Source organism: Bos grunniens, chromosome 9 (genome assembly GCF_055505025.1).
Source record: "Bos grunniens cultivar Pamir isolate PY7600 chromosome 9, Bosgru_T2T1.0, whole genome shotgun sequence".
Taxonomy (NCBI): Eukaryota; Metazoa; Chordata; class Mammalia; order Artiodactyla; family Bovidae; genus Bos; species Bos grunniens.
Window position 1 is genome coordinate 81,879,749 of NC_141173.1, and position 26,498 is coordinate 81,906,246.

The following is a 26,498-nucleotide window of genomic DNA, read 5'->3' on the forward strand; positions in this document are numbered from 1 at the left end:
GGGTGGGAGAGGGGTGTCTGTCTTCAAAAATAGAGGCGGAGAAACCACAGCCCAGGATTCGATCAACCATGAGACGGGGAATGGGGTGCCAAACCTCCAAGGCTCTTTAAAGAAAGAAAGTGAAGTCACTCAGTCGTGTCCGATTCTTTGCGACCCAATGGACTGTAGCCTACCAGGCTCCTCCATCCATGGGAATTTTCCAGGCAAGAGTACTGGAGTGGTTTGCCATTTCCTTCTCCAAGGCTCTTTACATCTCTGCAATTGTGAAATGTGTGCCCTTTGCCCTGGCACTGCCCCTTACTCTGTTTTTCGCCTTTTTCTCACTGCCTTTGGGATAACCCACCTCAGTGTTTGGGCGGTGGGGGTGGTGGGGGGTTGTTTGTTTCTTGGGTTCTTTTCTCTCTCTCTCTCTCTCTTATTTTTTTGTTTCAAGACACCGTTCTCTTACACATTTTTTTCTTATTCTCTTCTCTTGTTTTCCCATGAAATTCTTCTGTTTGCCACTCTCAGGACTTGATTTGGCATTCATCCTTCGCAAAAGTTTCACAATATTGGAGGAGAGTAAACTAAAGCTTGCACTTCGAGTCTTGTTTAAAGTTATTTCGAATTTTTTGAACACAGCACAGTTGTACTGAAAGACTGTGCTAGAAGGTATATGCTAGAAACACAGATCAATATTTTAGCTCTGTTCCTGCTCTTTTAGAATACAAACTGTGTAGTAAACTAGGAAGTAAGAAAGTACTTGCAGGATGCTGGGCAAGCAGGATCTTCAAGACTGGGATGAACTCCAACTAATTCACATAATTAAGTTACCCAGGCTGAGAGGAGATTTAGAAACAGATTAGATAACAATCTTGAGAGCCTTTTCCTCATAAAGTTATCATGTCCTAATGAGTGGAGACCTGAAGGGAAGAACAAAATGTCTTGGGTGATACAGGAGAAAGAAATGCAGGAATGAGAAGAGGGAATTTTTAGCATTGGGTTTTTTTGAGAAATATTGTCACTAACTACATACTTTGGTTACAAAAGTAGTCAAAGGCAAAAGCAGCAGTTTCACAAAAAATTTGGTTGTTTTTCTCTTACTATTGATTATATTTTATGGCTCCCAAACAATTTGAAATTGACAGTACTCTTAGTAATTCAGCTCTGTTGATTCTTGAAAATTTGAAACAGGCTTCTTGTTAATGAGGCAAGGTGAGTGTTTTCCTTTACTCTGAGGTCTATCACAAATCAATAATGATCAAGTATAAATTTTTATGGCATTTGAAAAATTCTTTACAGATAAAAATATTTTTCAGCGTTTTTATCCACTGATATCTAATGTATATTTAAACTGTGCTGAAACTACTGAGTCCACTTTATTTGTAGAAGCTAACGATTTGTATGTGATGGAAGAAGTATAAATAGAATATTTTTGCCACGACTGAAGGAAAGAAAATGGTGTCTCTTTAGAACCTAAGAAAAAATAGCATACTCCTTTAGATTTGTGGAATGACCTAACGGTGTATTAGAAATAATCATAAGGGAAGCAAAAAAGTACATTTAAGAGATATACATTCTTTTTTTTTTTTTTTTTTCCCCAAAAATCTGTCGAGAGCTTTACAGGTACAGATTAAGAGGAAAGAGAAAGGCAAGGGTGAGGGGCAGGGGGAAAGTTCAGAGGAACAGGAAAAGAAAGTAATCCTAGTATTTTATAGCAAAAAGGGATGTCAGTTTAAAAGGAAAAAAAGAGTAGATGAGTGTGACTGGCATTTCTTTGAGCCTCATAGTCTTTCTTCTTCAAGGGATAGGTCTTATAATGTGGTACATATCAATCTAATTTAAGAAACATGTATCCCTTGCCAATAGTGTTGAAGGGCTTCCCTGGTAGCTCAGTCGGTAAAGATCTGCCTGCAATTCAGGAGATCTGGGTTTGATCCCTGGGTTAGGCAGATCCCCTGGAGAAGGAAATGGCAACCCACTCCAGTATTCTTGCCTGGAGAATCCCATGGACTGAGGAGCCTGGTGGACTGCAGTCCGTGGGGTTGCAAGAATTGGACATGATTTACTGACTAAACCACCACCATAGAGTTGAAAGTAATATGATTGGAAATACAAGATTCACAGAGATTTTTAATAGTAATAGCTACCATTTTGGGGGTACCCAGTGGGCCCTATATTAAGTTCTTCTGTTGAGTGGGGATGATGACAAGATAGCTATTGTTATCTGCATTCAAAAACATGGTAACCAGACTGCTAAGAATTTAAGAAACTCGCCAAGGATCCCAGAGTCCATAACCAGGAAGCTAGAACTCAAACCCCAGTGTGTTAGATCTAGAGCACTTTCTCTTTCTACACTGTACCATTCTGTCTTCATGAACTTATGGTCTGAGAGGAATGAAAACAAATGACTTAGTTTGTTCCAGCTGGTATAACAAAATACCACAGACTGGGTGGCTTATAATAACAGAAATTTATTTCTGACAGTTCTGGAGCCTGCAAGTCTAATATCAGGGGGCAAACCTGGCTTGGTGGGGGCCTGCTCCTGAGTTAGATCCTCACATGGCAGAAGGGTCTAGGGATCTCAGTGAAGTCCCTTTAATAAGAACATTAATCTCATTCTTGAGGGCTACACACCCATGCCCTAAGCACTTCCCAGAGACTCCATCCTCCCAACACCATGGAATAGGGCCTTAGAATTTCCGCAGATGAATGTAGAGGAGATACAAACTCAAAGCATAGCAACAAGTGTGCAAAACAGTAAGAGCTGAAAAAATGCTATACATATAAAACTGGCAAATAGCATGTGCAGTTGGGAAAAAAAAATTAGGAAAAGGCTTCATGGAAGTGGCATATTTTGATAGACTTGCAAATTAGGTAAGATATCAATATTCCTGCCCAAGAAGCTTGTGCATCCAGTGGTGGGCGGGGCGGGGGGGGGGCGCGGAAACCTCAGTTAAAAACTTTGAGTTATGGGCCTTCATAACTAGGAATTTGAATGACTGCTTTAGACAAAGTCATACGATTTGATCAGTTTTAAGACTAGAGCAGTGGTTCTCAACCTTTTTGGCCTGAGGTCTCCTTTACACTTTTAAAAATTAAGGACTCTAAAGAGCTCTATAAAATTTATGTCTAATAATAATTGTTTCCCTATTAAAAATTAAAACCAGAGTATTTTTGAAATAGTAATTATTTTAAAATGACAATAGTAAATCTATCACATATTAATGTAAATACTATTTTCAGAAAACAAGTGAGAAAAGTAGCATTGTTTTACATTTTTACGATCTCTTTACTGTCTGGCTTATATCTTTTTGCACATTTAGTCAGTTGCAATACTCACTGTCCTGTAGTCTTTAGAAAACTCCACTGTACACTCACTCATACAAGAATGAGAGTGAAAAAGGCAAAGAGCATTTGTGTTATTACAGAAATAATCTTTACTCACAGATGCCCTAGAAGGTTATTGTACACCTGCAGGAGTGCCCAAGCCACACTTTGAAAACCTCTGTGCTAGGTGACTCAGACAATAAAGAATCCATCTGCAGTGCAGGAGACACAGATTTGATCCCTGGATTGGGAAGATGCCCTGGAGAAGGAAATGGCGACCCACCCCAGTATTCTTGCCTGGAAATCCCGTAGATAAGAGGAGCTTGGTGGGCTACAGTCCATGGGAACCCAAAGAGTCAGACACGCCTGAGCGAATAACACTTTCTCTTTTTTCTCTTTAATGCCAGCAAAAGTGTTGCAGAGAACAACCAAATTCATATGTATTCACTTGCTGATTTATAAAAATCTCAGAGCATTGATTTATAATTTATATCTTAATCCCTGTAATGTCTTGGTTTCTTTAGTTTTTCATTAATTCATCCATTCATTCAACAAACATTTGAATGAGAGTGACTAGCCTCACTTTTTCAACTCAGGTGATGCAGAGAAATAAGACTCATTTCTTGACTTTGAGGAACTCATGGTGCGTCCAGAAAGCAGAAATGGAAATAAACAAAAGTAGTGCGATCATCGTATCAGAGTACCATGGCAGAGGAGGGTCTGTGGGAGCATAGAGAGAGAGTCGTGTTCAGCAAGCCCCACTGAAGAATCAGCTGGAGTCACAGCTACAGAGGAGAAGGGAACATGGGAAAGGGGATGTTCAGCACAAATATGTATTGAGCGTCAATTGTGTACCAGGAGAATTCTCTACAGTCCATGGGATCACAAAGAGTCAGACACAACTGAGAGACTTTCACTTCACTTCATGATATAGAAAGACTAGAAGACATTTTGCTTTGCCATCCGTGTTCTGAAAGGAAACCTCAAAACATTTTACATTTATTTTTTGAGATATTTAATGAATTTTCATTATTTATAACTAAAGAAGAAATTTTAAAGCTCCTATAATCCAAATCTTTCATTTTTATGAAGAAATTTAAATCCAGAAAGATGGGACATGCTTCAAAGTTTCCTACCTCGTTGATGCCTCGGCTATCGGTGTCTGATCTCTTTCAGACCAGAATTCAAGCAGCAAGTCAGGTGTATAGATCCTGAGCTCCATGTTTTAGGCAATGAATTCTCTGCCTTCATTCTTATTTCCCTAGGGAGACAAATCTGACCAACAAAACCCCAGAATTTATGAATTTTGAGAATGAGAAGCTGGATAAATTAGTCCTTGTGTAGAGACTTACTTCAATGCTAATTCAAGGGAAAGAATGGATTATAGAATTTTACGCTAACACTGCGTGCTAGTTTGCTAGGGCTGCCATAACAGAGTACCACATACTGAGTGGCTTAAGCAAGAGAAACTTATTGTCTCACAGCTCTGGAGGTCAGAATTTATTCCATCTAAGGGCTATAAGAGAAGGATCTGTTTCAGGCCCCTCTCCTTGGCTTGTAGATAACTCTCCCCTCCTGTGTCTTCATGTCATCTTCCCTGTACACATGTCTGTGTCCAGTGTTCCCCTTTTTATAAGAACAGCAGTCATACTGGATCAAGCCCATCTAATGACCTTTTAACTTGATTATGGCTACAAAGACCCTATCTCCACATAATGTCATTTTCTGAAATACTGGGGCTTCAACTTGTTAATTTGGCGTAGGACACTCTTCAATCCATAATAATTTATTCTTTTAGCTTTAGTAACCATATACTACAGTTACCAAATAGACAGTACAGTTAGTTGAGCTTGAACAATACAGGTTTGAACTGTGCTAGACCTTTTATAGGGAGCTTCCCTGGTGGCTCAGCGGTAAAGAATCCTTCTGCAACGCAGGAGACACCGGTTCAGTCCTTGGGTCGGGAAGATCCCCTGGAGATGGAAATGGCAACCCACTCCGATATTCTTGCTCAAAAAATACCATGGACAGAGGAGCCTGGTGGGCTATGGTCCATGGGGTTGCAAAGTGTCAAACACAGCTGAAGTGAGGGAACATGCATGCACGCAAGCGGGCCACTTATATGCAGATTTTTTCAGTAAATACTGCAGCACTGCAGATCCTCAGCTGGTTGAATCCAAGGGTGCAGAACTGTGCAGTGGGCCCACTGTAAAGTTGCATGCAGATTTTCCACTTCTGGAGGGAATGTTCTGCACTCCTAACCCTGGAGATGTTGAAAGGTCAACTGTAGTCCCTAAAGTACTTTTATCAGACACTCTTGAAAATTTAATAAAAGCAGTGGACCTTCTCCTCAGGAAAGCACATAGACCAATCAAATTTATTGTTACTCCAGAAAATTCTTAACTATTCAAGGGGTGTCGTTGCAGCATTTCATTTTACACTACTGTTGTTTGAGGAATAATAATTATGTTACACAAAATTTTTAGCCATCAGTCAAATAAAAGCAATTCACTGAGAAGTTGTTATGTGAGAGTTGCCTGTCAAACAGCTACTTTGTGAAACATAAATCAGTTTCTTCATTCCGTTAGTATTATGGCACTGCCATCAGTTTATTGAGGCTGGGTTATGAGAAGGGTAGCTCTGGAGCCGTATGTGAATTTTGATTTATTATTTACAGATGAGTAAAATGCATTTATTTGCATACAAACAAAAGCAGTCACACTTTGTTTCTAATTATTTGTAGCGCATACTCTCACTGAACTATGACTTTTAAGATATATAACATATCAGTTCATCTGTATTGCTTACATTGGTGAAAATAGTTCAGGATATGTATTCACTTTGACGTTCCTAGAGGACTGTCTCTTCCCCACTGATGACAAACATCAAATCCATTTACTGAGCTCACATACAATCCTTATATTCTTCTTGTCGTATTGAAGGCTACAGACAGTTGGAGGTAGGTGAGGATTAGTTACTTCCTACAACCTTGTTGCCAAGTTATTATGAAACAAATTTGGCACACGTTAAAACATCTGTTAGCAAGCATAGATTAAAACAGTATATTACTTGGTCTGTAAATTCATTGAAATCCCAGTGTCCTTTATTGATGCAGCAATAGAACACACATAAAAGATTTACTGGAAGCAAATGCAACAATATTCTCAATGTAGGATTTTGTTGGCCTTTTGGTTAACTCTCTTGTCTAAGAATCCTTTGAACTATCTATTCCTAAAAGGTGAAGGATTTGCTAGGTTAGTGTATTCTTGTTCAAATGAATATTACTAAAATGTTTTAGCTAACCCAGTATCTTAAACATTTAATCTGTAAAAAGCCATTTCTGATATTTATTGTGCTTGGTAAAAGTTAGTTTAAGTACTTACACCTTGAAATGTGGCTTTTGACCAAATGCTAACTAACCATGCCAGAGTGTTCACTTTACCAGCCAGGACGTTTGATTGCCCACAGGGTATGACCAAAATGTGCCCATTTATGTTACACTGTCTATACTTATATGTGTTAAAGTAAATTACAGGCACACGACCCCACCTATATTTTTATACTGTTATAAGTTAGGAATTTCTGTACAGTCTTCCCCCTCCCTTTTTCGCCTAAGTTTCTAGTTCTCCATGTCTGCCTGACTACCTACCTTTCTTTTAGTCTTCCTTTAAAATTTTTTCTTATATTTTTAAAAATACTACATTTTGATTGAAGAAAATGTGGAAACCATAGAGAAGCAAGCAGAAGGAAAAAAAGTCACCCACTACCCCACTCTTCAGCAGTGATCATTGTTAGAAATTAAAATCCAACTGTTACATATATATCTACTTATATTAAAAAGCAAAACTTTCAGTATCTTATTTTATTGTCTAACAATATGACATGGATATTTCCTTGAGTCATGAACTATTTAGCAATGTGGTTTTTAATAGCTGTAAGATTCCATTGTATAGCTAGGCCATAATGCATTTAAACAATTCCCTTTTGTTGGACACTTAGAATATCTCCAGTTCACTATTAAAGGCATCGCCTGACTTTGTACACTTAATTCCTTTCTGTTTCTTCAGACTTCATCTTTATGTACCCATCTGCCATTGACTTTTAAAATGCCAATCTCCTTTTCTTTTTCTTTAGGTTGCAATTTTTATATAATTCTTTAATTTAGGTTTTTAAAAGTTGTGATTTTTAGCTTTTCACTAATATAAGCCCTATATTTGGAAAACTTGGGTTAAAAATACCATTTGGAATTTTTAATACTCTAATAAACTGGATTAGTATACTAACTTGTTTTTGAAAATAATTTTAGGAGTATATATCCTGGGAAAATATGGACAGAAGAAAATCAGAGAAATACAAGAAAGGGAGGCTGCAGAATACATTGCCCAGGCACGACGACAGTATCATTTTGAAAGCAACCAGAGGACTTGCAATATGACAGGTAAGACAGAGAAATATTTATACATGTGTAAAGTTGCTTGATGATTTATATTAATTTACGTATCTCCAGGAGCAAAATTAGAGGAAAAGGCAAAAATGACAAATCTAGCAAGTGTTTACCTGATTTAACTGAAATACATCATTTAATGTGGATTTGAAAAATCAATGTAAATTAATAATGCAACATAAATGCTAGTTTATTCATTTTCTTTATTCATCCAGCAAATACTCAGTACTGGGGAAGCATAAGGTGAGCAATTGAAGAAAAAAAGACCTGGCATTCAGAGTTTATATGCTGAAGTGAAGTGAAGTCGCTCAGTCGTGTCCGACTCTTTGCGACCCCATGGACTATAGCCTACAAGGCTCCTCTGTCCATGGACTTTTCCAGGCAAGAGTACTGGAATGGGTCGCCATTTCCTTCTCCAGGGGATCTTCCCAAGCCAGGGACTGAACCCGGGTCCCCTGCATTGCAGGCAGACGCTTTACTGTCTGAGCCACCAGGGAAGCCCGTTTATATGCTAGTGGGAGAAAATGATGATAAACACCAGGTAAATAGCTTTAACTGTTTATAAGGAGAATGAGCTGTGTGAGGGGTGGGGATGCTCTTTAAGGTAGGGCAACCAACAGAATCAGGCCTCTTTACCTCTAAGGAGAAATTAAGTGGGACAATGGAGAGAATGCCTGAGGTGGAAACAAGCTTGGCTATTCCCATATTTGAGAAACAGCAGAAAGGCTGTGTAGCTGGAGTAGCATGAGTAATGGAAGAAGTGTGGTAGGAGGTGAGGTTGCGGGAGTGCCCTGCTGCGCTCTGGCCATGTAGGCCATAGTCAAGACTCCCGTTTCCTACACTTACAGAGGCATCTGCAGAACTGTCCATCTAGCACAGTAGTATACATTCAACCAGTGTGAATCAGTGGTAATAATTTAATCTCCAGAGCTAGAAACCTCCTGGAAGGATGCTGTGACAAAATCAGCTGCCCATATTTGAAGAAGGCAAGGTGTTGTGATATATTTTTCTTAACTCCTTGAAGAATTAGTCTTCAAATCCATGTCAAACTTGTTTTTCTTTGTTTGTTGTTTCAAGTCTAATCCTTCCTTCTTTCAAGAACAACTAATTTAGAAAGAAATTATAAAGGTAGGTTCTTTTTGTTCAATTTTAAAAGTAGAATTTTTTTTTCAAGGTTGGAAGAACTTTATTTTTAGTTTAGTCTCATTTGACAGATAAAGAGACTGGAATTAAGAAGGTTAAGAGACACATTTAGTTGTGGCCATAGTATGGCTTTTAATGTTTGAAATAATAATACTTCAGTCTATAAAGAAAAAATTAATCATAAATGCTATATAAAATGGCAACTCAGATAAGGTACAGTAAGTAAGAGCACAGGTTCAAGGTGGAGGCAGTTCTGGTTCCATTCCTAGTTTTGCTTGTGATGTCTATGTGTCTTTGGGCAAATCTAAATGTAGTTCTTTCTCTATAAAATGATCATCATAAAACGCACTTCATAAATATTTTATGAGGAAGTGATGAGATAATTTATATAAACTGCTTGATATGTAATAAATGCTCAGTAACAAACAACTTTTTAAAAATTATGTATTTCTTTGAATCAGTATTTAGCTTTCAACATAGTGGTACTACCAAGGGCAATTTCATGAATTTTTAGAGAATAAGAACATTCCATTTTTCCTTTCCTTTTATTTTAAGGGAAAAAAAAAAATCTCATCTCTTGAATGAGAGATTCTTTAAATTCTGTAGTGCTTTATAATTTTCAGAAGTTTCACATACATAATTTCATATAATCCCATAATAACCCTCCCCCCCGCCCACTGTTATAATGTCCCTCCTCCTCTTCCCTCTCTCCACTGGTAATGACTAATTTAAGAATAGTTCATTTCTAGTTATTACTCAAATTTTTAAAAAGTGGAAAAAACTAACTTCTGGGGTCTGAAAATACATCTCAGCTTGACATGGACCCTTGTGTCAATTTAAGTGCTCTGAGCAGCACAGCTCAGATGCAGTTAGATGTACAGGAGACTGACTGGGAGGACACCCCTGCAGAATAAGAGGCGGGGAACAGAAGCTACCAAGGAGAGCCTTCAGCTCCTGGTGCGGGTGTGATGCTGTGACTAGAACGGGCAAAGGAAGGAAGGTTGGGTAAGAAGAGACTCTGACAACAGCACAGTTCTGAGAAATCTTGACAGGCCAATCGGGAGTCCTGAAGCCGAAGAGTTCTGGTAGAGGAGTCCCTCAGAAGTGGGCCTGCTTTTGTATCCTCACTAAGTAACTGTCCCTGTCTGGGAGCAGTTTACATCCAGAGACATGGCAGCTAGAGCTCTCAGTCAGTTATGGCTCCTCCCAGCAGAAAATGTGTGGATAGCACATTTCCATGACCATCACACCCGTTAGATGAATAAATAGCTAATATAAGGCAGTTAAAACTAAAATATGGTGCTAAAAGCCAAAATATAGGTTCACTGAAAAAATTTCGAAATTAGCTTTCTGATGTATATTGATAATGGGGTTACAAATCGTATAAGTAATTTCTATTCTTTTGAGTAAGAGGTAATGAACATACTAGAAAAATTTAGTGCTTTTAGGTAAATATAATTAGTTTTTTAACATGAGAAGCTGGTCCTAGTTTGAAAGATAGCATCTAGTGGAATGCCTCTGTACCCTGCCCACTGACTTTATCATGTTCATGATTTTTATTAAAGATTTGTAAAGAATGACCATGAAATTTACACATGACACAATGCTTGGATGTGTAACTAACACTACAAATGAAGTTTTGGAATACAGAATAGTCTAGTCCCATTTAAGTGATAGACTGGGATAAAAGAATTGTTCTGCATTAAAAGTCAATTGTACTGAGTCAGGATTATCCAAACTTGCTTAGAAGCAGGATGTATGAGAAAAGAGTGGGAATTCTAGGTGAGCATAAGCTTATTATGAACAGAGTAGGATATGACTTCTGGAAATATTAATTTACTCTTAGACTACACTAGTAAAGTCTGTTCGGCTCAAAGGTAGTTATATAACATGCTCTGTGGTAGTCAGAGCACAAGTCCATTTCTGCCTCTCACATGTTAAGGAGATACAAACTGGAATGTGTCAGAAGAAGCCAAATAAGTATAATATTAAAAAGCGCTAACAGTTACTGAGCACTTCCATGTGTAAAGAAGCAGTGTTCTAAATGCCTTTTATCCTTAACCCTTCCAGCAGTCCTGTGAGGTAGACCCACTGTCACCCTCAGTTCACAGATGAGGAAACTGAGGCACGGGGTTAAATGATTTGCTCAGGGTCGCACAGATTCAAGGCAGGTGAAGGGTTGTCCTGTGATTTGTGGTTGCACCAGGGGTGTTTATCATGGAGGCCGGATGGCTAAAACAGGACATGAAAGCTGTATTCAACTCAATACAGAAACATATTTGTTCAGTGTTAGTACAGATGCCTGGAAGAGAAGAATAGCCTTGTCTTTAGTTGAATATGCTCAAGTGGGAAGTCAGGAGCTCTTATCTCTCCCGAGTGCTTTTTCTTGGTAGGATAAAATATCATGCTTAGGCTAGATATATATACCATGGACACTAAGAAACTACATTTTACATTGACTCTGAGCTCCTGCTATCGCTAGTGGTCTCAGTAGGTTAGGTGATTTAATCACGTGCCTTGAGGAAATATGCTGAAGCAACAGAGTGCAGCGCTGAAGTAAAGGATTAGAGTAGGTCAGAAGCTGAACTTCCTATAGAAAAAAAATTGACATGGATTTTATAATGTCCTGCCTAGTCAAGAAGTAAAAATCATACACTAAAGTTTTCCCTTTTAGAATATAGCATTTGTAATCTCTGATATTTTTTCATATTGTTATCATTGCTTCTTTAGTGTTAGACATTCACTTTAAATTTATGTGTTTACACTTCTACAACATGTTGGTATTTAGAGTTACAGGCAGTAGCCATTGTCAAAACCAAAACTACATCTCAGCAGTTCTGAGTTTCTATTAATAGCCTGATGCGCTTTTGTCTAGGTTATAGCAAATGCCTACGCTTTGTGGTGGTGGTTGGTGGTTTAGTCGCTAAGTCATGTCCGACTCTTGTGACCCCATGGACTGACTGTAGCCCACCAGTCTCCTCTGTCCATGGGATTTTCCAGGTAAGAATACTGGAGTGGGTTGACATTTCCTTCTGCAGGGGATCTTCCTGACCCAGGGATCGAACTCAGGTCACCTGCGTTGCAAGCACTCTCCTGCATTGCAGGCAGATTCTTTACCAACTGAGCCACCAGGGAAGCCCACTGTGTGTAGTAATTTTAATAACTAAATGTTTTCTAAAATTAGAAATGTGAAGCAAAAGGTACAGCTAAAGATAAAACATCATTTTATTAAATCAGAAATAAACATTTTTTTTTAAAAGATCTGCAAAAATAAAGAATTATCCATAGTCCATAGGTTAAAGACCAACACTGTTAAGATTTGGGAATTAATTCTTCCCATTTTTTCTTCTATATGTAATTGTGATCATAATAGGTATATGCATAATTTTGCTTTGTGTGAGCAGGTAAGTGATTTATTAGTATGTAACTAGTTTTTATTATTAAAAATTTATTTGAAAACTCCAGCCTTCACCTTCCCTTCTGACACTCATTATTTGCTAGCTCTGTCATGTAGCCCAAAACAATGTGCATTTCTCGGTGAAGGCAGTCCTGTCACTCATGAACTTTCTAATTTTCTGTTTGTATTACAGTGCTGTCCATGCTCCCAACACTGAGAGAGGCCTTGATGCAGCAACTCAACTCTGAGAGCCTTACAGCTCTGCTGAAAACCAGGTAAACTCAAGTTATAGCAATTCTTTTTGCAGCACGCTGAGAGTTTATAGACTGTATCTGAAATACTTTTCAAAAGTCTTTAATTTCCTTATTTTTCTATCTAATTAAAGCTTAAGATAAATAGACACACTTATAAAAAAATATTTACTAACAATATCATTGAATTCATATTTCGTGCATTTGTTTATGCTCTACCTTGATGTGCAAAGTATTTAGGGTGACAGTATTTGTATGTATTCTGGTTTTCATGTGAAGAGGTGTTCTGTCACTTTGACGTTTATTCAGAAATATAATTTTGAGTACTTATTGAATGTGTTGCTGAACCAGATGTTGTGAAGCTGCTAGTTATATTAAATCTGTGTCTCTTAAAGTGTTTACGGCGTAATAGATAAAGCATGTGAACGTACATTTTAAATAAATAAGGCATATGAACTTACATTTTATATGATTAATAAGATGAAGTACAAATAAAACATGAACGTATGATAATGATTTATCATACCATGACAGTCTACCTTTCACATAGAGGCCCTTATACATGGAGCATAATATGTTTTTGTTTAGTTGCTAAGTTGTATCTGATTCTTTTGCAACCACATGACTGTAGTCCACCAGGCTCCCCTGTCTATGGGACTTCCTGGGCAAGAATACTGGAGTGGGTTGCCATTTCCTTCTCCATGAATCTTCCCAATCCAGGGATCAAACCTACGTCTCCTGCATTGGCAGGCAGATTACCACTGAGCCACCTGGGAAGCCCGTAGTATGTATTGAAATACTGTAATTTAGTGTGATGCTCTGTTAATTTAAAAAGATTTCCAGAAGGAAATGCTTCTTCCTTTAATGGACAAGAAGAGAGTAGGGGTGAGGAGTGGGGAAAGGTTTCACTTGAATGTATTTTAATAATTGGGCCCTTAGCGAAAAATATTCACCTGCCTTGTAACCATCCTCCAGTAGGCAAGGGATAGAAGGTGCTCTTTCTGGAGTGTCTGTCTGTTCCAGGCCCGGTGCTGGATACATTTGGGTGAAAGTGAAGTCGCTCAGTCGTGTCCGACTCTTTGCGACCCCGTGGACTGTAGCCCACCAGGCTCCTCCATCCATGGGATTCTCCAGGCAAGAATACTGGAGTGGGTTGCCATTTCCTTCTCCAGGGGATCTTCCCGACCCAGGGATTGAACCCAGGTCTCCTGCATTGCAGGCAGACGCTTTAACCTCTGAGCCACCAGGGAAGCCCTCCCAGTTAATTTCCACAATATCTTTGTGAGGCAGATAGTATCTATCGTCTGCACTTTGCAAATAGGAATTTAGTGTTCAGGAAGATGACACAGCAAGCTGGAAAGTTCCTTTGAAAACATTTTCTATAATCAAGTCATACCTTCCAAAATAACAATGGGTTTGTGTACTCGGGTACACAAATGGAATTGTATACAATAGATTTGTGTAGTGTTTTTGGAGAGTGTAAATTGTAATTTTTTAATTGGAAAACATACACAGCTTTGAATGGATTTAAGGCAAATTGTGTCACAAGCAGTTTTTAAAGGGTTAAAACAAAGTTTAAAAGTCAAGTAACAATAAAAGAAAATGTATCCCCCCCAAAAAAGTGTGAGTACCTGGATAATACACCCATTTTGCAATAGTGCAACTAAGTACATATTATTGACTGTCCATAGTCCACACAGAGTTACAACTCTACTTATCAACATCTTGCTGACAGTTCCTAGAGATAACTATTTTAGAAAAGGTAGAACCTGGACGTTCTCTCCTTCAACCAATTGATCAGATTTTTAAATCTGATTAAAGTATAATGCTAACAATACAAATTTTTCCCCTAACTTCGTGATTCTTAGAGATTGACACACTTTTACTACTTATGGATGTAGGGTTTAATTTATAAATTAGTTCATATAACTATATAAAGAAGAAGCATACAAGCAGATTGCTCCCAGTAAAATAAATACTTAATTACCTGTATGCACATAAGGAAGAGATACAAAAATAGGCTTTAATTGCCTTAAATTTTAGTCTTGTTGGGAAGACAAGACAAATGAAATAAGTGAATACACTTTATTAAAAGCAGCATATCAGTAGCAACAAACACAATAAGTGTAGCAACAAACACAGTGGCATTCTTTCTTGGTGATTAAACATAGGATTCAAGATAATTAAGATAAGGTCTCTGTCCCTTTAAGACCTTGTCATCCAAAGGAGGAATTAGATGAAATAAATTGTCATAATTCAAGACATTGAATTATGGTTAGTCTGTGTTAAAAAGTAAAAGCAAAATGTGGGAAGAAAATGTGAGAGGCTAGAGAGCAAAGGGATTAATTTTGATGGGTAAAACCTGGGCAGCTTTAAAGAAAAGGCATGAGCCCTCTTTACACAGAGAGGAGAATTCTTGGAAGGATAAGATGGACAACAGTTCTCCTCATTCCCTGTTTCCTCTTTAAATATTTTCGTGTTATTTTTTCTTACCTTTCTTTTGATTTGAAATTGTTATATGCAGTTGGGGGCAATGAAGTTTCAGTGGCAAAGAATCTTAAACATCCTTCATCACAAGAGAGGCAGAACACTTAGGATTAGTTTAATTCTTAATTTGGTAATATATTTTGGTAACATTAAAGAGTCTGGTCATATTTAACTTGGAGTTGATTTCCATTAGACAAATCATTTGATAGGAATCTTGGCATAGAAAGTACCCTTTACATAGGTTTGGAATTAGAATCTTTTAAAAAGATAAAGTGAATTTTTTTCTCATTTTTTGTAAACACATACATTAAAAATGATCACCACAATCAAGCTAATTAATATATCCATCACTTCACATAGTTACCATTTTTTTAACGTGTGGTAACAACACCTAAGATCTATTCTCAGGAAATTCCAAGTATACAGAAGCATTATTAACTGTATTCAGCATACTGTACATTAGGTCTCATCTCAATTAAATCTTCCTGGGTAGCTCAAATGGAATGTGGGAGACCTGAGTTCAGTCCTTGGGTCAGGAAGATCCCCTGGAGAAGGGCATGGCAACCCACTCCAGTGTTCTCGCCTGGAGAATTCCACGGACGGAGAAGCCTGCTGGGCTCCAGTCCATGCGGTCGCACAGAGTCGGACACAACTGAGCGACTACCAATTTCACTTTCACCTAAATCTACTTTTAAGTCTGTTAGCAGTGAATGTCAAAATGAAGAAATGTCCTGTATGGCTATAATTCTGTCCTGTCCCACCAAAATCATGCCAGCTAAGTACAGCTTCAAGACAGATAACCTTAATTTGCCTTTCCATCAGTCAGTCAGTCAGTTCAGTCGCTCAGTCGTGTCCAACTCTTTGTGACCCCATGAATCACAGCACGCCAGGCCTCCCTGTCCATCACCAACTCCTGGAGTTCATCCAGACTCGAGTCCATCCAGTCAGTGATGCCATCCAGCCATCTCATCCTCTGTCATCCCCTTCTCCTCCTGCCCTCAATCCCTCTCAGCATCAGAGTCTTTTCCAATGAGTCAACTCTTCGCATGAGGTGGCCAAAGTACTGGAGTTTCAGCTTTAGCATCATTCCTTCCAAAGAAATCCCAGGGCTGATCTCCTTCAGAATGGACTCGTTGGATCTCCTTGCAGTCCAAGGGACTCTCAAGAGTCTTCTCCAACATCACATTTCAAAAGCATCCATTCTTCGGCGCTCAGCCTTCTTCACAGTCCAACTCTCACATCCATACATGACCACAGGAAAAACCATAGCCTTGACTAGCCAGACCTTTGTTGGCAAAGTAATGTCTCTGCTTTTGAATATGCTATCTAGGTTGGACATAACTTTCCTTCCAAGGAGTAAGCGTCTTTTAATTTCATGGCTGCAGTCACCATCTGCAGTGATTTTGGAGCCCAGAAAAATAAAGTCTGACACTGTTTCCACTGTTTCCCCATCTATTTCCCATGAAGTGATGGGACCGGATGCCATGATCTTTGTTTTCTGAATATTGAGCTTTAAGCCAACTTTTTCACTCTCCACTTTCACTTTCATCAAGAGGCTTTTGAGTTCCTCTTCACTTTCTGCTATAAGGGTGGTGTCATCTGCATATCTGAGGTTATTGATATTTCTCCCGGCAATCTTGATTCCAGCTTGTGCTTCTTCCAGTCCAGCGTTTCTCATGATGTACCCTGTATATAAGTTAAATAAGCAGGGTGACAATATACAGCCTTGACGTACTCCTTTTCCTATTTGGAACCAGTCTGTTGTTCCATGTCCAGTTCTAACTGTTGCTTCCTGACCTGCATACAGATTTCTCAAGAGGCAGGTTAGATGGTCTGGTATTCCCATCTCCTGAAGAATTTTCCACAGTTTCTTGTGATCCACACAGTCAAAGGCTATGGCATAGTCAATAAAGCAGAAATAGATGTTTTTCTGGAACTCTCTTGCTTTTTCCATGATCCAGCAGATGTTGGCAATTTGATCTCTGGTTCCTCTGCCTTTTCTAAAACCAGCTTGAACATCAGGAAGTTCACAGTTCACGTATTGCTGAAGCCTGGCTTGGAGAATTTTGAGCATTACTTTACTAGCGTGTGAGATGAGTGCAATTGTGCGGTAGTTTGAGCATTCTTTGGGATTGTGTTTCTTTGGGGTTGGAATGAAAACTGACCACTTCCAGTCCTGTGGCCACTGCTGAGTTTTCCAAATTTGCTGGTATATTGAGTGCAGTACTTTCAGAACAGCATCATCTTTCAGGATTTGAAATAGCTCAACTGGAATTCCATCACCTCCGCTAGCTTTGTTCATAGTGATGCTTTCTAAGGCCCACTTGACTTCACATTCCAGGATGTCTGGCTCTAGGTGAGTGATCACACCATCGTGATTATCTTGGTTGTGAAGATCTTTTTTGTACAGTTCTTCTGTGTATTCTTGCCACCTCTTCTTGATATCTTCTTCTAGATCTGTTAGATAGAGTGCCTGATGAACTATGGAATGAGGTTCGTGACATTGTACAGGAGACAGGGATCAAGACCATCCCCATGGAAAAGAAATGCAAAAAAGCAAAATGGCTGTCTGGGGAGGCCTTACAAATAGCTGTGAAAAGAAGAGAAGCGAAAAGCAAAGGAGCAAAGGAAAGATATAAGCATCTGAATGCAGAGTTTCAAAGAATAGCAAGAAGAGATAAGAAAGCCTTCCTCAGCGATCAGTGCAAAGAAATAGAGGAAAACAACAGAATGGGAAAGACTAGAGATCTCTTTCATGCCTTTCCATAGCCAGCTGCTATTGAGTACTTCCTGTATTAAAATTTTGGAACTACTATTTTCTTATTTCATTTAGAATTTCGGTAAGAATCACTTTGAGATTTATCTTAGGCAACATTCAAGAGATGTGATTTAACTGCATTAAAATACCTAATCCCTGAATTATGGTTGATACCCAGTTTAATATGGGACTAAAATATGGTATTCCACAACAAGGCTTGAGCAGTAGCTAAGGCTGCAGTAGGCCCCTGGTAGGATTTTCTCCATGTAGCTGTCAAACTTGTGCCATCTAGTAAAAGGTTACCTGAAGCTCTGCAGTCCCTCCAGTGGCAAAGAAAGATAAGAAACTAGTAATATCCCACAGTGGTAATGGTAGTTCAACTTCTTATTGAAATGTAAATTTATGTCTGATAATAATAATAAAGAATATGGGATTGTGTTTTTGTCATTTTTTTATTTCATTTTTCTTGTAAGTTATTTTTATTGTATTTTACAAAAGTGTTCATCTGTGACGGATTGGAAATATGCAAACAAAAAAACTGGTTCTACCACGAAGGTGATTTGAACAGCAGTGAACTCCATCCGCATAGTACATTGGAGTACTATGCTGTGGTTTAAAAAAAAAAAAAAGATGGCTGTTATCTAATACTATTATGGAATGATGTCCAGGCTATATTGTTGCAAGTTTTAAAAAGTTAAAGTAAAGATGTATATAGTATGCTACCATTTGTCTAAAGGGGCAGGTATGAATATATATATATATATATATATATTTGCCTATATAAAGAAAAACAATACAAAGTTAAAGGATATTTTTAATAGTTGCCTATGAAGAAGGAAACAAAAGTGAACAGAAACAGACTTCTTTGAATATCCTATGTTGTAAAGTCATCGGGGAGTATAAATACAAATATTTATAAATAAGTAAATATTTTACACATTTATAACTATGTTTAGTGTTTGAAAGCAGTGTCTAAAGTGATAGTAAATTAAATGAAATAACCTAAATGTGCATCTAGTTGGTGCCGTAAGCACAAAAACAGAAACTGCTGTGCCTGCGTGCTTAGTCACGTCCAGCTCCTTGTGATCCTGCCAGGCTCCTCTGTCCATGGGGTTTTCCGGGCAAGAATACTGGAGTGGATTGCCATTTCCTTCACCAGGGGATCTTTCCGATCCAGGGATCAAACCCATGTCTCCTGTGTCTCCTGTATTGCAGGCAGATTCTTTACCCACTGAGTCATCAGGGAAGCCCAACAGAAACTATGCCAAGTGACTTTAAAACAGAAATTTGACTGTGTATTTTTAGTGGGATATATACTCTTAGAGCATACAGAATTGAAAAAACAAAAACCTTAAACTCTTTTTTCAGTATTGCTATTCTGAGACTGTTGTCCACAGAGTGAGGGATGAAGCAAATTGTAATTATATTGGTTTCACTGATTTCTAGTGCAGGCAGAAAGAAATACAGATATAAGATTAATGAGATTGTTAAAAAAAAGTAATCCTAATTTTGAATTAGAAGTATAAATATGAATTCATGATGTACTTTATCTCTTTAATATATGTACAACAAATAAATACACACATATAGTGTACTAGCTGAGTTTTCTGAACCAGGACTGTCAGAGAAATGGATGATTTCAGGCTTGCAGCAAAAATTGAACAAAATGAACCCAGACACCTTTTGTGTCCAAAAGCAAGGAAGCTGTCAAAGACTAAAGGGTTCATTTCAGAAGAACTTAGGAAGTAACCTGGATAGCCCCACAATGGTCAAAGACGGGCAGTTTGAAAATCAATAAGGGTAACAACTACAGTAGGTAGAAACACATTAAATATACATTTAAATGCCTGTGTTTGTAATGATATTTAAAAAAAAATACTTACCATTGAAGGATTATAGACCTACTTCATTATTTGTAAAATAGTAAATAAGGGAAAGATAAATATTACTCCTGTTTTCCTGTATGATTTTATAGTACACATACGCATATGCTCAGAAGGAGGAGAAAGACTGGAAGGACACACACAGGTAATGGTGATGGTGGTCGTCTAGTCGCTAAGTCCTGTCTCTGACTTTTATGAAAATGGGTGTTACCATCAGTTACTGAAATTATAGTCATTTTCTAGTATAGTTTATGGGCTTTGTTTGTACTGTTACAGTTATCTTGTGATAAAATATAATTAAATATTGAACTGCAAAGTTCAAAGTTTTCTATTAAATTATCTAGATTATTATTTTCATATTTTCTGATATTTTTCTTTAGGCCTTCAAACAAGCTAGAAATATGGGAGGATCTGAAGATAATAAGTAAGCCTACATATTTCAAGGCATAGCCTTAAAATATTTTTAATGGGAAATTGTTGTATTCTATTATGTGGGTGACTCTTTTTTACCTACCACATGGAGTTGTCATCAGGATTAAATAATTCTCATGAAGCAAGTAGATTGATGTCTACTGGTCATAGAAACTACTTAGTAATATTAGTGGTGGTGGTGGTATTATTGTTATAATAATACATAAACCTATCCTAGACTACATATGTGTATATTAGGTACTGATAGCTACAATAAAAGAAGTTTTTACTCCAACCTAAATAGTAATTTTACTTTGATATTGTATGCAAACTTTGATTAGTGATAAAAATTTCAAACAAAAAGTTTCCCTAGGACAGATAGATATATATATCTCCATGTCTCAGAACTTCATACTCATCATTCTTGTATTTTCCTAACTGAATCATGCTTGTTGTTTAGTCACTAAGTCATGTCTGACTCTTTGCAACCCCATGGACTATACCTTCCCAGGCTCCTCTGTCCATGGAATTTCCCAGGCAAGAATGCTGGAGTGGGTTGCCATTTCCTTCTCCAGGGGATCTTCCCAACCGAGGGATTGAACCCGTGTCTGCTGCTTAGCAGGTGGATTCTTTACCACTGAGCCACCAGGGAAGCACAAATCATGCTTAAGCTTTGCCTGTTTGGAAATGAAATAAACCTGTGTAGTACCCTATATTTCCTTTCAAACTATTGTACTTTCTCATCTCCCTTGTGTAATACGAAAGCTTTCTATATTCTCTGTATTTTCTTCTGCACTCCCATTCACTCTCTGACACACTTGGAGCCTGGTTTCCACTCCTGTATCTCCATCCAAGCAGATATCACAAGATCAGTAGTGTTGCTAAATCCACTGGACGTTTTCCTCCTCTCAGCAAGAGTCAACACCTTTCCCTTACCTCTGTTTTGAACAGTCTGTCCTAAGCACCCTGTGAAGACTGGTCTCTGTCTTTCTGTACCTTCCTCCATCCCTGTATGAGCTTATCCTTTGTCCTCTTTTACCTGCCAGTGACGGCTGGAGCTCTTCATGCTCAACCCTCTTCTCTGATTCTGAACGAGCTCCCTGGACAGCTCGGAGTTCTGAGGCTACGCTGAGTGCTTCCCAGTCCTTTAACCCTTCACTGAACATATTGGTTATTATCTTTATTGATTACTGTTTCAATTAAGAGATCATTCCTAATTGACAATAAATATTTTGTAAGCAGATAAACTATGAAATATTTTAAATTGATACATTTTTGTACTTGAAATAATTATAAATGTATATTTTAAGTTGTCTTATGAAAAAATAACATAGGGATGGTTTGTGATTTTACACATTTGTTTGTGTTTTAATAATTAGTACCAAGAGGTTTTTTTTTCTCTGCAAAGGTTTCACAAGAAGTATTGTAGCTGTGTACAGTACTTGCATGCTGGTGGTTCTTTTGCGAGTCCAGTTAAACATAATCGGTGGATATATTTATTTGGATAATGCAGCAGTTGGCAAAAATGGCACCGTAAGTTTAATAGACTTAAATTGATACTGCCTTATCTTTCAAGAGATTCAAAATTTAACCAAATATTATCATGATAATTTATATAGAATAATTATATTTCATGTGATTATAAACTGTAACCATTATTTTTCTTCATATTTTGAAACTAGACTTTTTGTTATGTTGAAGACTAGTATTTCCTATTGTTCTAGGTCCTAGAATCTCAGCTTAAGTTATAATGAAAACATTATTTATTAATAATATTGAGTACCTTATGTCTATTTTGTACAGACAGTTCTTGCTCCCCCAGATGTCCAACAGCAATATTTATCAAGTATTCAGCACCTCCTTGGAGATGGTAAGATTCTTATTTATGACCTGTAAACTAATTCTAATTCATTCATTTGTATTATTGAGGAATTGAAAATGTAAACAAGGCTTTTACATTTATTTTTCTTTTTATAGGCCTGACAGAATTGATCACTGTCATTAAACAAGCTGTGCAGAAGATTTTAGGAAGGTAAGACATTTTGCTTTGGCTTTTCCTAACTTCCTGATTCTGATGAATAAAAGAAAAATTAACATAGTTCTAATGAAGCTAGTGACTTGACAAACGGTGGTCTGCAAAACTCTTTTAACCTAATACAGACACAGCCCTGGGGTATTACATTGTAGAATCTGTTTTCTTCATCAGTATCAACCTTTTGACTAAGGGGAAAGCTTTAATGTTTCATTGTATATTGATTGATTTCAAAACAAACCAAAAAATATTTGGGTCATGAGAAAAAAGACCTGCTTTTAAAAATCTGCCTCTGAGGCTTTTAACTCCTGTTCATACAGGCAGTGTCTTTAATCACAGTGGGAATTTTCTTGTGAAATCTGCAACAAGATTTCTCTTGGCCCCAAACCAGTGGCTGATTTCTTAACCTACTCTAATGATTTCATAGTCAGCAGTTTCAGGTTTGACTGGATGAAACAGGATCTCTGGTAGTAACCTGTTAGGAAAAGAGTATTAATAGGACGTGCTGTATAGTTTCACTTATCCCAGTTTCCTTTCTCTTTTTCTAGTGTTTCTCTTAAACATTCTTTGTCCCTTTTGGACTTGGAGCAAAAACTGAAAGAAATCAGAGATCTCGTTGAGCAGCATAAATCATCTTCTTGGATTAATAATGATGGATCCAAATCTTTATTATGCCATTATATGATGCCAGATGAAGAAACTCCATTAGCAGTTCAGGTGCTTAATTCAAAACTATTTAAGCAAACCAGTTACTCTTTGTTTTTAATGTTTTTTTCATTATGTCTTAAAATTTATATTTCTGAGTCTCTTGAAAGGTAAGTGATTGAAAGACATATATTTCAATAATTTAAATAAAACCTCACTAATTTAGAAAACAAACTATAAATGTGATTGATTTCTAGTTAGAAAGCATTTTAGATATTCCACAAGATTTTATTGAATATTAGTTATGTGACAGACAGTATGATGTATGATTGGGATATAAAATGAATAAGCATGTTCAGTAAACCTGGGGAATTCAGAAGACAAATTCAGTTCCAGTGGCTAAAGCATATTTGTATGAGATCAAGTAACAGAAGATAAAGCTGGTAGTTGGGGACAGTATCATAAAGAGCTTTGTATGCCAAGATAAAGGGTCTAAACTTCAGTTCTAGACAAAGGTGAATTTTGATCAGGTCAGTACCACAATCATGTTTGCTTTTTAAGATAAATCAGTGATGACAGTATCAGAGTGCACTGAAGGAGGTTGTATTCATCCAGTTGGGAAACAAAGAAGGCCAGTTCTAACAGTTAGCAGCCATGGTGTTACCAGTTCTAACAGGTATCAGCCACACTATACCCTGGTGTGTCCCAGACAGTTGTGATCTAAATTACTCATTGATTAAGAATAATAAAAATACCAAGGATGTTCTTGCCTAGAGAATCCCAGGGACGGGGAAGCCTGGTGGCTGCCGTCTGTGGGGTCGCACAGAGTCGGACACGACTGAAGCGACATAGCAGCAGCAGCACAGGTTATAGGCCTCTTTTAAAGTAATTGCTGCTTATTAACATGTAAGCAGATTGCATCCATTCTTTGCAGTTGAGAGAAGGATCTTTCTCACTTAACAACTGAAGAAGCCTTAGACTAAAGAGGCCCTTTGCCATACCTCAGCCTAAAGGCCCTGTTAGAACCAAGATTGCCCTGTTTTTCATTGCCTGCCTTCCGCTCCCCTGGAGGCTCCAGAGATAGACTGTAATCCATTTAAGAGAACCTCATGAACCCCTATAGGAGGGAAGCTAAACTGAGTGAACAGAACAGACCTGTCAGAATTAACAAGAGAAACAGGAGAAAACTCACTTAAAAATTAGAATCTTGAGGAGATGCAATAATAGTATTCTTAAAGCTTTCTGGAATGATAAAGCAATTTCCACATTTTAAAAGTCAACAGTGGACTTAAAAAAGAAAATAATTCAAAAGAACAGGTAATGAGAGGGATGACAGACCAAATCTTACCTGAATTGAATTTAAACCTACAACTTAGATTGGAAGAACACATGGAGCCTTAGACTAAACTAGATTGATGAGAAAAGACACATGCATATCCTAATAAAATGCCTTAACAATAATAGAAAAAAAAAAATCTCTGGCCTCTGCAACCTGGAAGACTAATTTTTCTTTGTTAATATGTCCTTCAGATAAATAAAAATCTTATAAAGAGCCTATTGTGACTCAGTGTTTAAATGCTACTCATCTGTGCACATCAACCTGTATAGTTTCTTTGAGTTGAACATTTTTTTTATTGTTGATAGAACATAGACTTTTGAGATTTCCTGAACTCTTGAGTTTGTTTCATCATAATCCTGTGCTAATATTTGAAACCCTGAAGTGTAGCATTTTAATTTCACAGGCCTGCGGACTTTCTCCTAGAGATGTTACCACTATTAAACTACTCAATGAAACTAGAGACATGTTGGAAAGGTATGTACACTGCATGTAACAGGAACATGTGCTTCTATTTTAAATGTACTCATGACCATGTTATAGTTTTTCTTGAACAAATATTCAACATAATATTTTGTTAAAATTAAATTTTAAATATATTCCCCTGCTTTTAGTAGGATTTCCTACCTATACTCATGCTTGTCTTATTAGGGTAGGGAGGTAAGCAGAGATTTTTTTTCAAGATACCCAGGATTGCCCCTACCTGTTTTCCTAGCCTAGAGATTCTGATATACTAGTTAAGGGACTGGAAGATAGTTAGCATTTATATTTTGAGGAAAGCTTTAAACGGTGATTCTTATATGCCCAGTGTATTCTGGTATATGTTTAACAACTAGCCCTGTAAAGGAAAAAAAAAAAGAAAACTAAAATTGTAGCCACAGCAGTGCTGACTCTGCTGACTCCCAACCTGATGTCACTCAGTGCTGACTTGGGAAGAGGTGCTCTTGCCAGCCAGAGCTAGCCAGCTCTAGCTAGTCCTCAGGTATACACACATGTGCACACGTGCTGTGTATGCACACACATACTCAGTTATGAGAACTACTTCCCCTAACCCTTTCAGGTTCGACTCTAATGTTACTAAATCTTTGAGTGATAAAAATTCACATCTGCCTTCAATAGAGTATTAACTTTTAAAAATTACCCAGAAGAGAGCCAGAATGTTACAAATGGGAAAAGCCCCAGATTATGTATTAGAAGATGAGAGGAACTAGATTCAAGGTTGGCTCTGCTGTTTATCAGCTGGTCAACCTTGGTTGAGCCACTTACACTCTTTGAGGTAGTTTTATCATTGTGAAATCTTAGTGGTAATACCAGTTCATCTGCTTTATCTTAAGTGATTAAAGTATCCGTTGTTTTTTTTTAATTAAAGATAATTTAAGATCATTTTCTCTAGTTTTGTTTTCTGGGCAGATTATATCCTCCGTTTATAATATTTTTTCATGATCTTGAAGAAAATCAGCAAATTTTTAGGTTAATTCAGCTATTATCTGAATTCATCAAGTTCTAGTCCCTTGACTTTCTACAATATCAATCTCCACTTCTTTTCTTATTCAAATCACTTCATGAAACTCTAGAAGGTCATCAGTGTTCTTTTGTCAAATTCAGTCAGCCTGTAGTGTTCATCTTTCTTGACCTTTCTCTGATAATTAACGCTGTTGATCAAGGTTTTCTTGAAATTCTTTCTCTTACGGCTGCCTTGACAGTCTCCCAATTTTTTCCCCAGTTCTCAGATCATTTCTTCTTAGGTTCCTTTATGCCTGTCTTTCCTTTAAATACTAATGTTTCCCAGGTATTTGTTCTTTTTTCATCCTCAACTGCCCCAAGCAATTTTATTTACTCCCATTACTTTACTGTTTATATGTTAATAATTACCAAATTTATAGCCCTAGCTCCCCACTGCCATGCATTGAATTGTGATTTCTACACATCAGAGACAGAACTAATCTGTTCAACTAGGCAGTTTCTAACTCTGATAGCATATATATTACTCTTCATATCAAAGAGTTTCTGTGAGGTAATAACGTAACAAAAAGAATTTGAACTTTAAGATCAGAAAGGCCTGGGTTCAAATTCTGCCTCCTATATTTACTAGTAACATACCTTAGGATAAATTTCTTCATGCATCAAGTGTCCGGTTCCTCATCCGAACACATTAACAAAATATTCTGTCTCACTAGGATGATATGATAGACTTTCCTCGTTAAGAGTTTCCTCAAGAGAAGTAATGATTACTGATATTTATAAAAGTACATTTATGAAGTACCACATAATGTAAGAAAATCTAGCAAAATGAGCAAATATCCTCACTGCGTTGTGTTACATAATTAGCCCTCTTTTTATGCTTAACTTTTAAGATTGACTCCTTGATATATTTTTATATTGTTTTAGTTTATAAAATTGTG

At 37.4% G+C, this 26,498-nt stretch overlaps 1 protein-coding gene across 2 annotated transcripts in view; it reads left to right on the plus strand.

The window, feature by feature from the left end:
* PEX3 (peroxisomal biogenesis factor 3) overlaps positions 1-26,498 on the plus strand; it is a 32,928-nt gene that overhangs the window by 340 nt on the left and 6,090 nt on the right. For both annotated transcript variants that reach the window (XM_086318128.1, XM_086318127.1), the window contains exons 2-9: positions 7,616-7,747; positions 12,487-12,568; positions 20,053-20,096; positions 21,492-21,616; positions 21,887-21,953; positions 22,061-22,115; positions 22,664-22,832; positions 24,503-24,573. In XM_086318128.1, the coding sequence (XP_086174254.1) occupies positions 7,616-7,747; positions 12,487-12,568; positions 20,053-20,096; positions 21,492-21,616; positions 21,887-21,953; positions 22,061-22,115; positions 22,664-22,832; positions 24,503-24,573 (745 nt within the window). The remainder of the gene's footprint in view (positions 1-7,615; positions 7,748-12,486; positions 12,569-20,052; positions 20,097-21,491; positions 21,617-21,886; positions 21,954-22,060; positions 22,116-22,663; positions 22,833-24,502; positions 24,574-26,498) is intronic.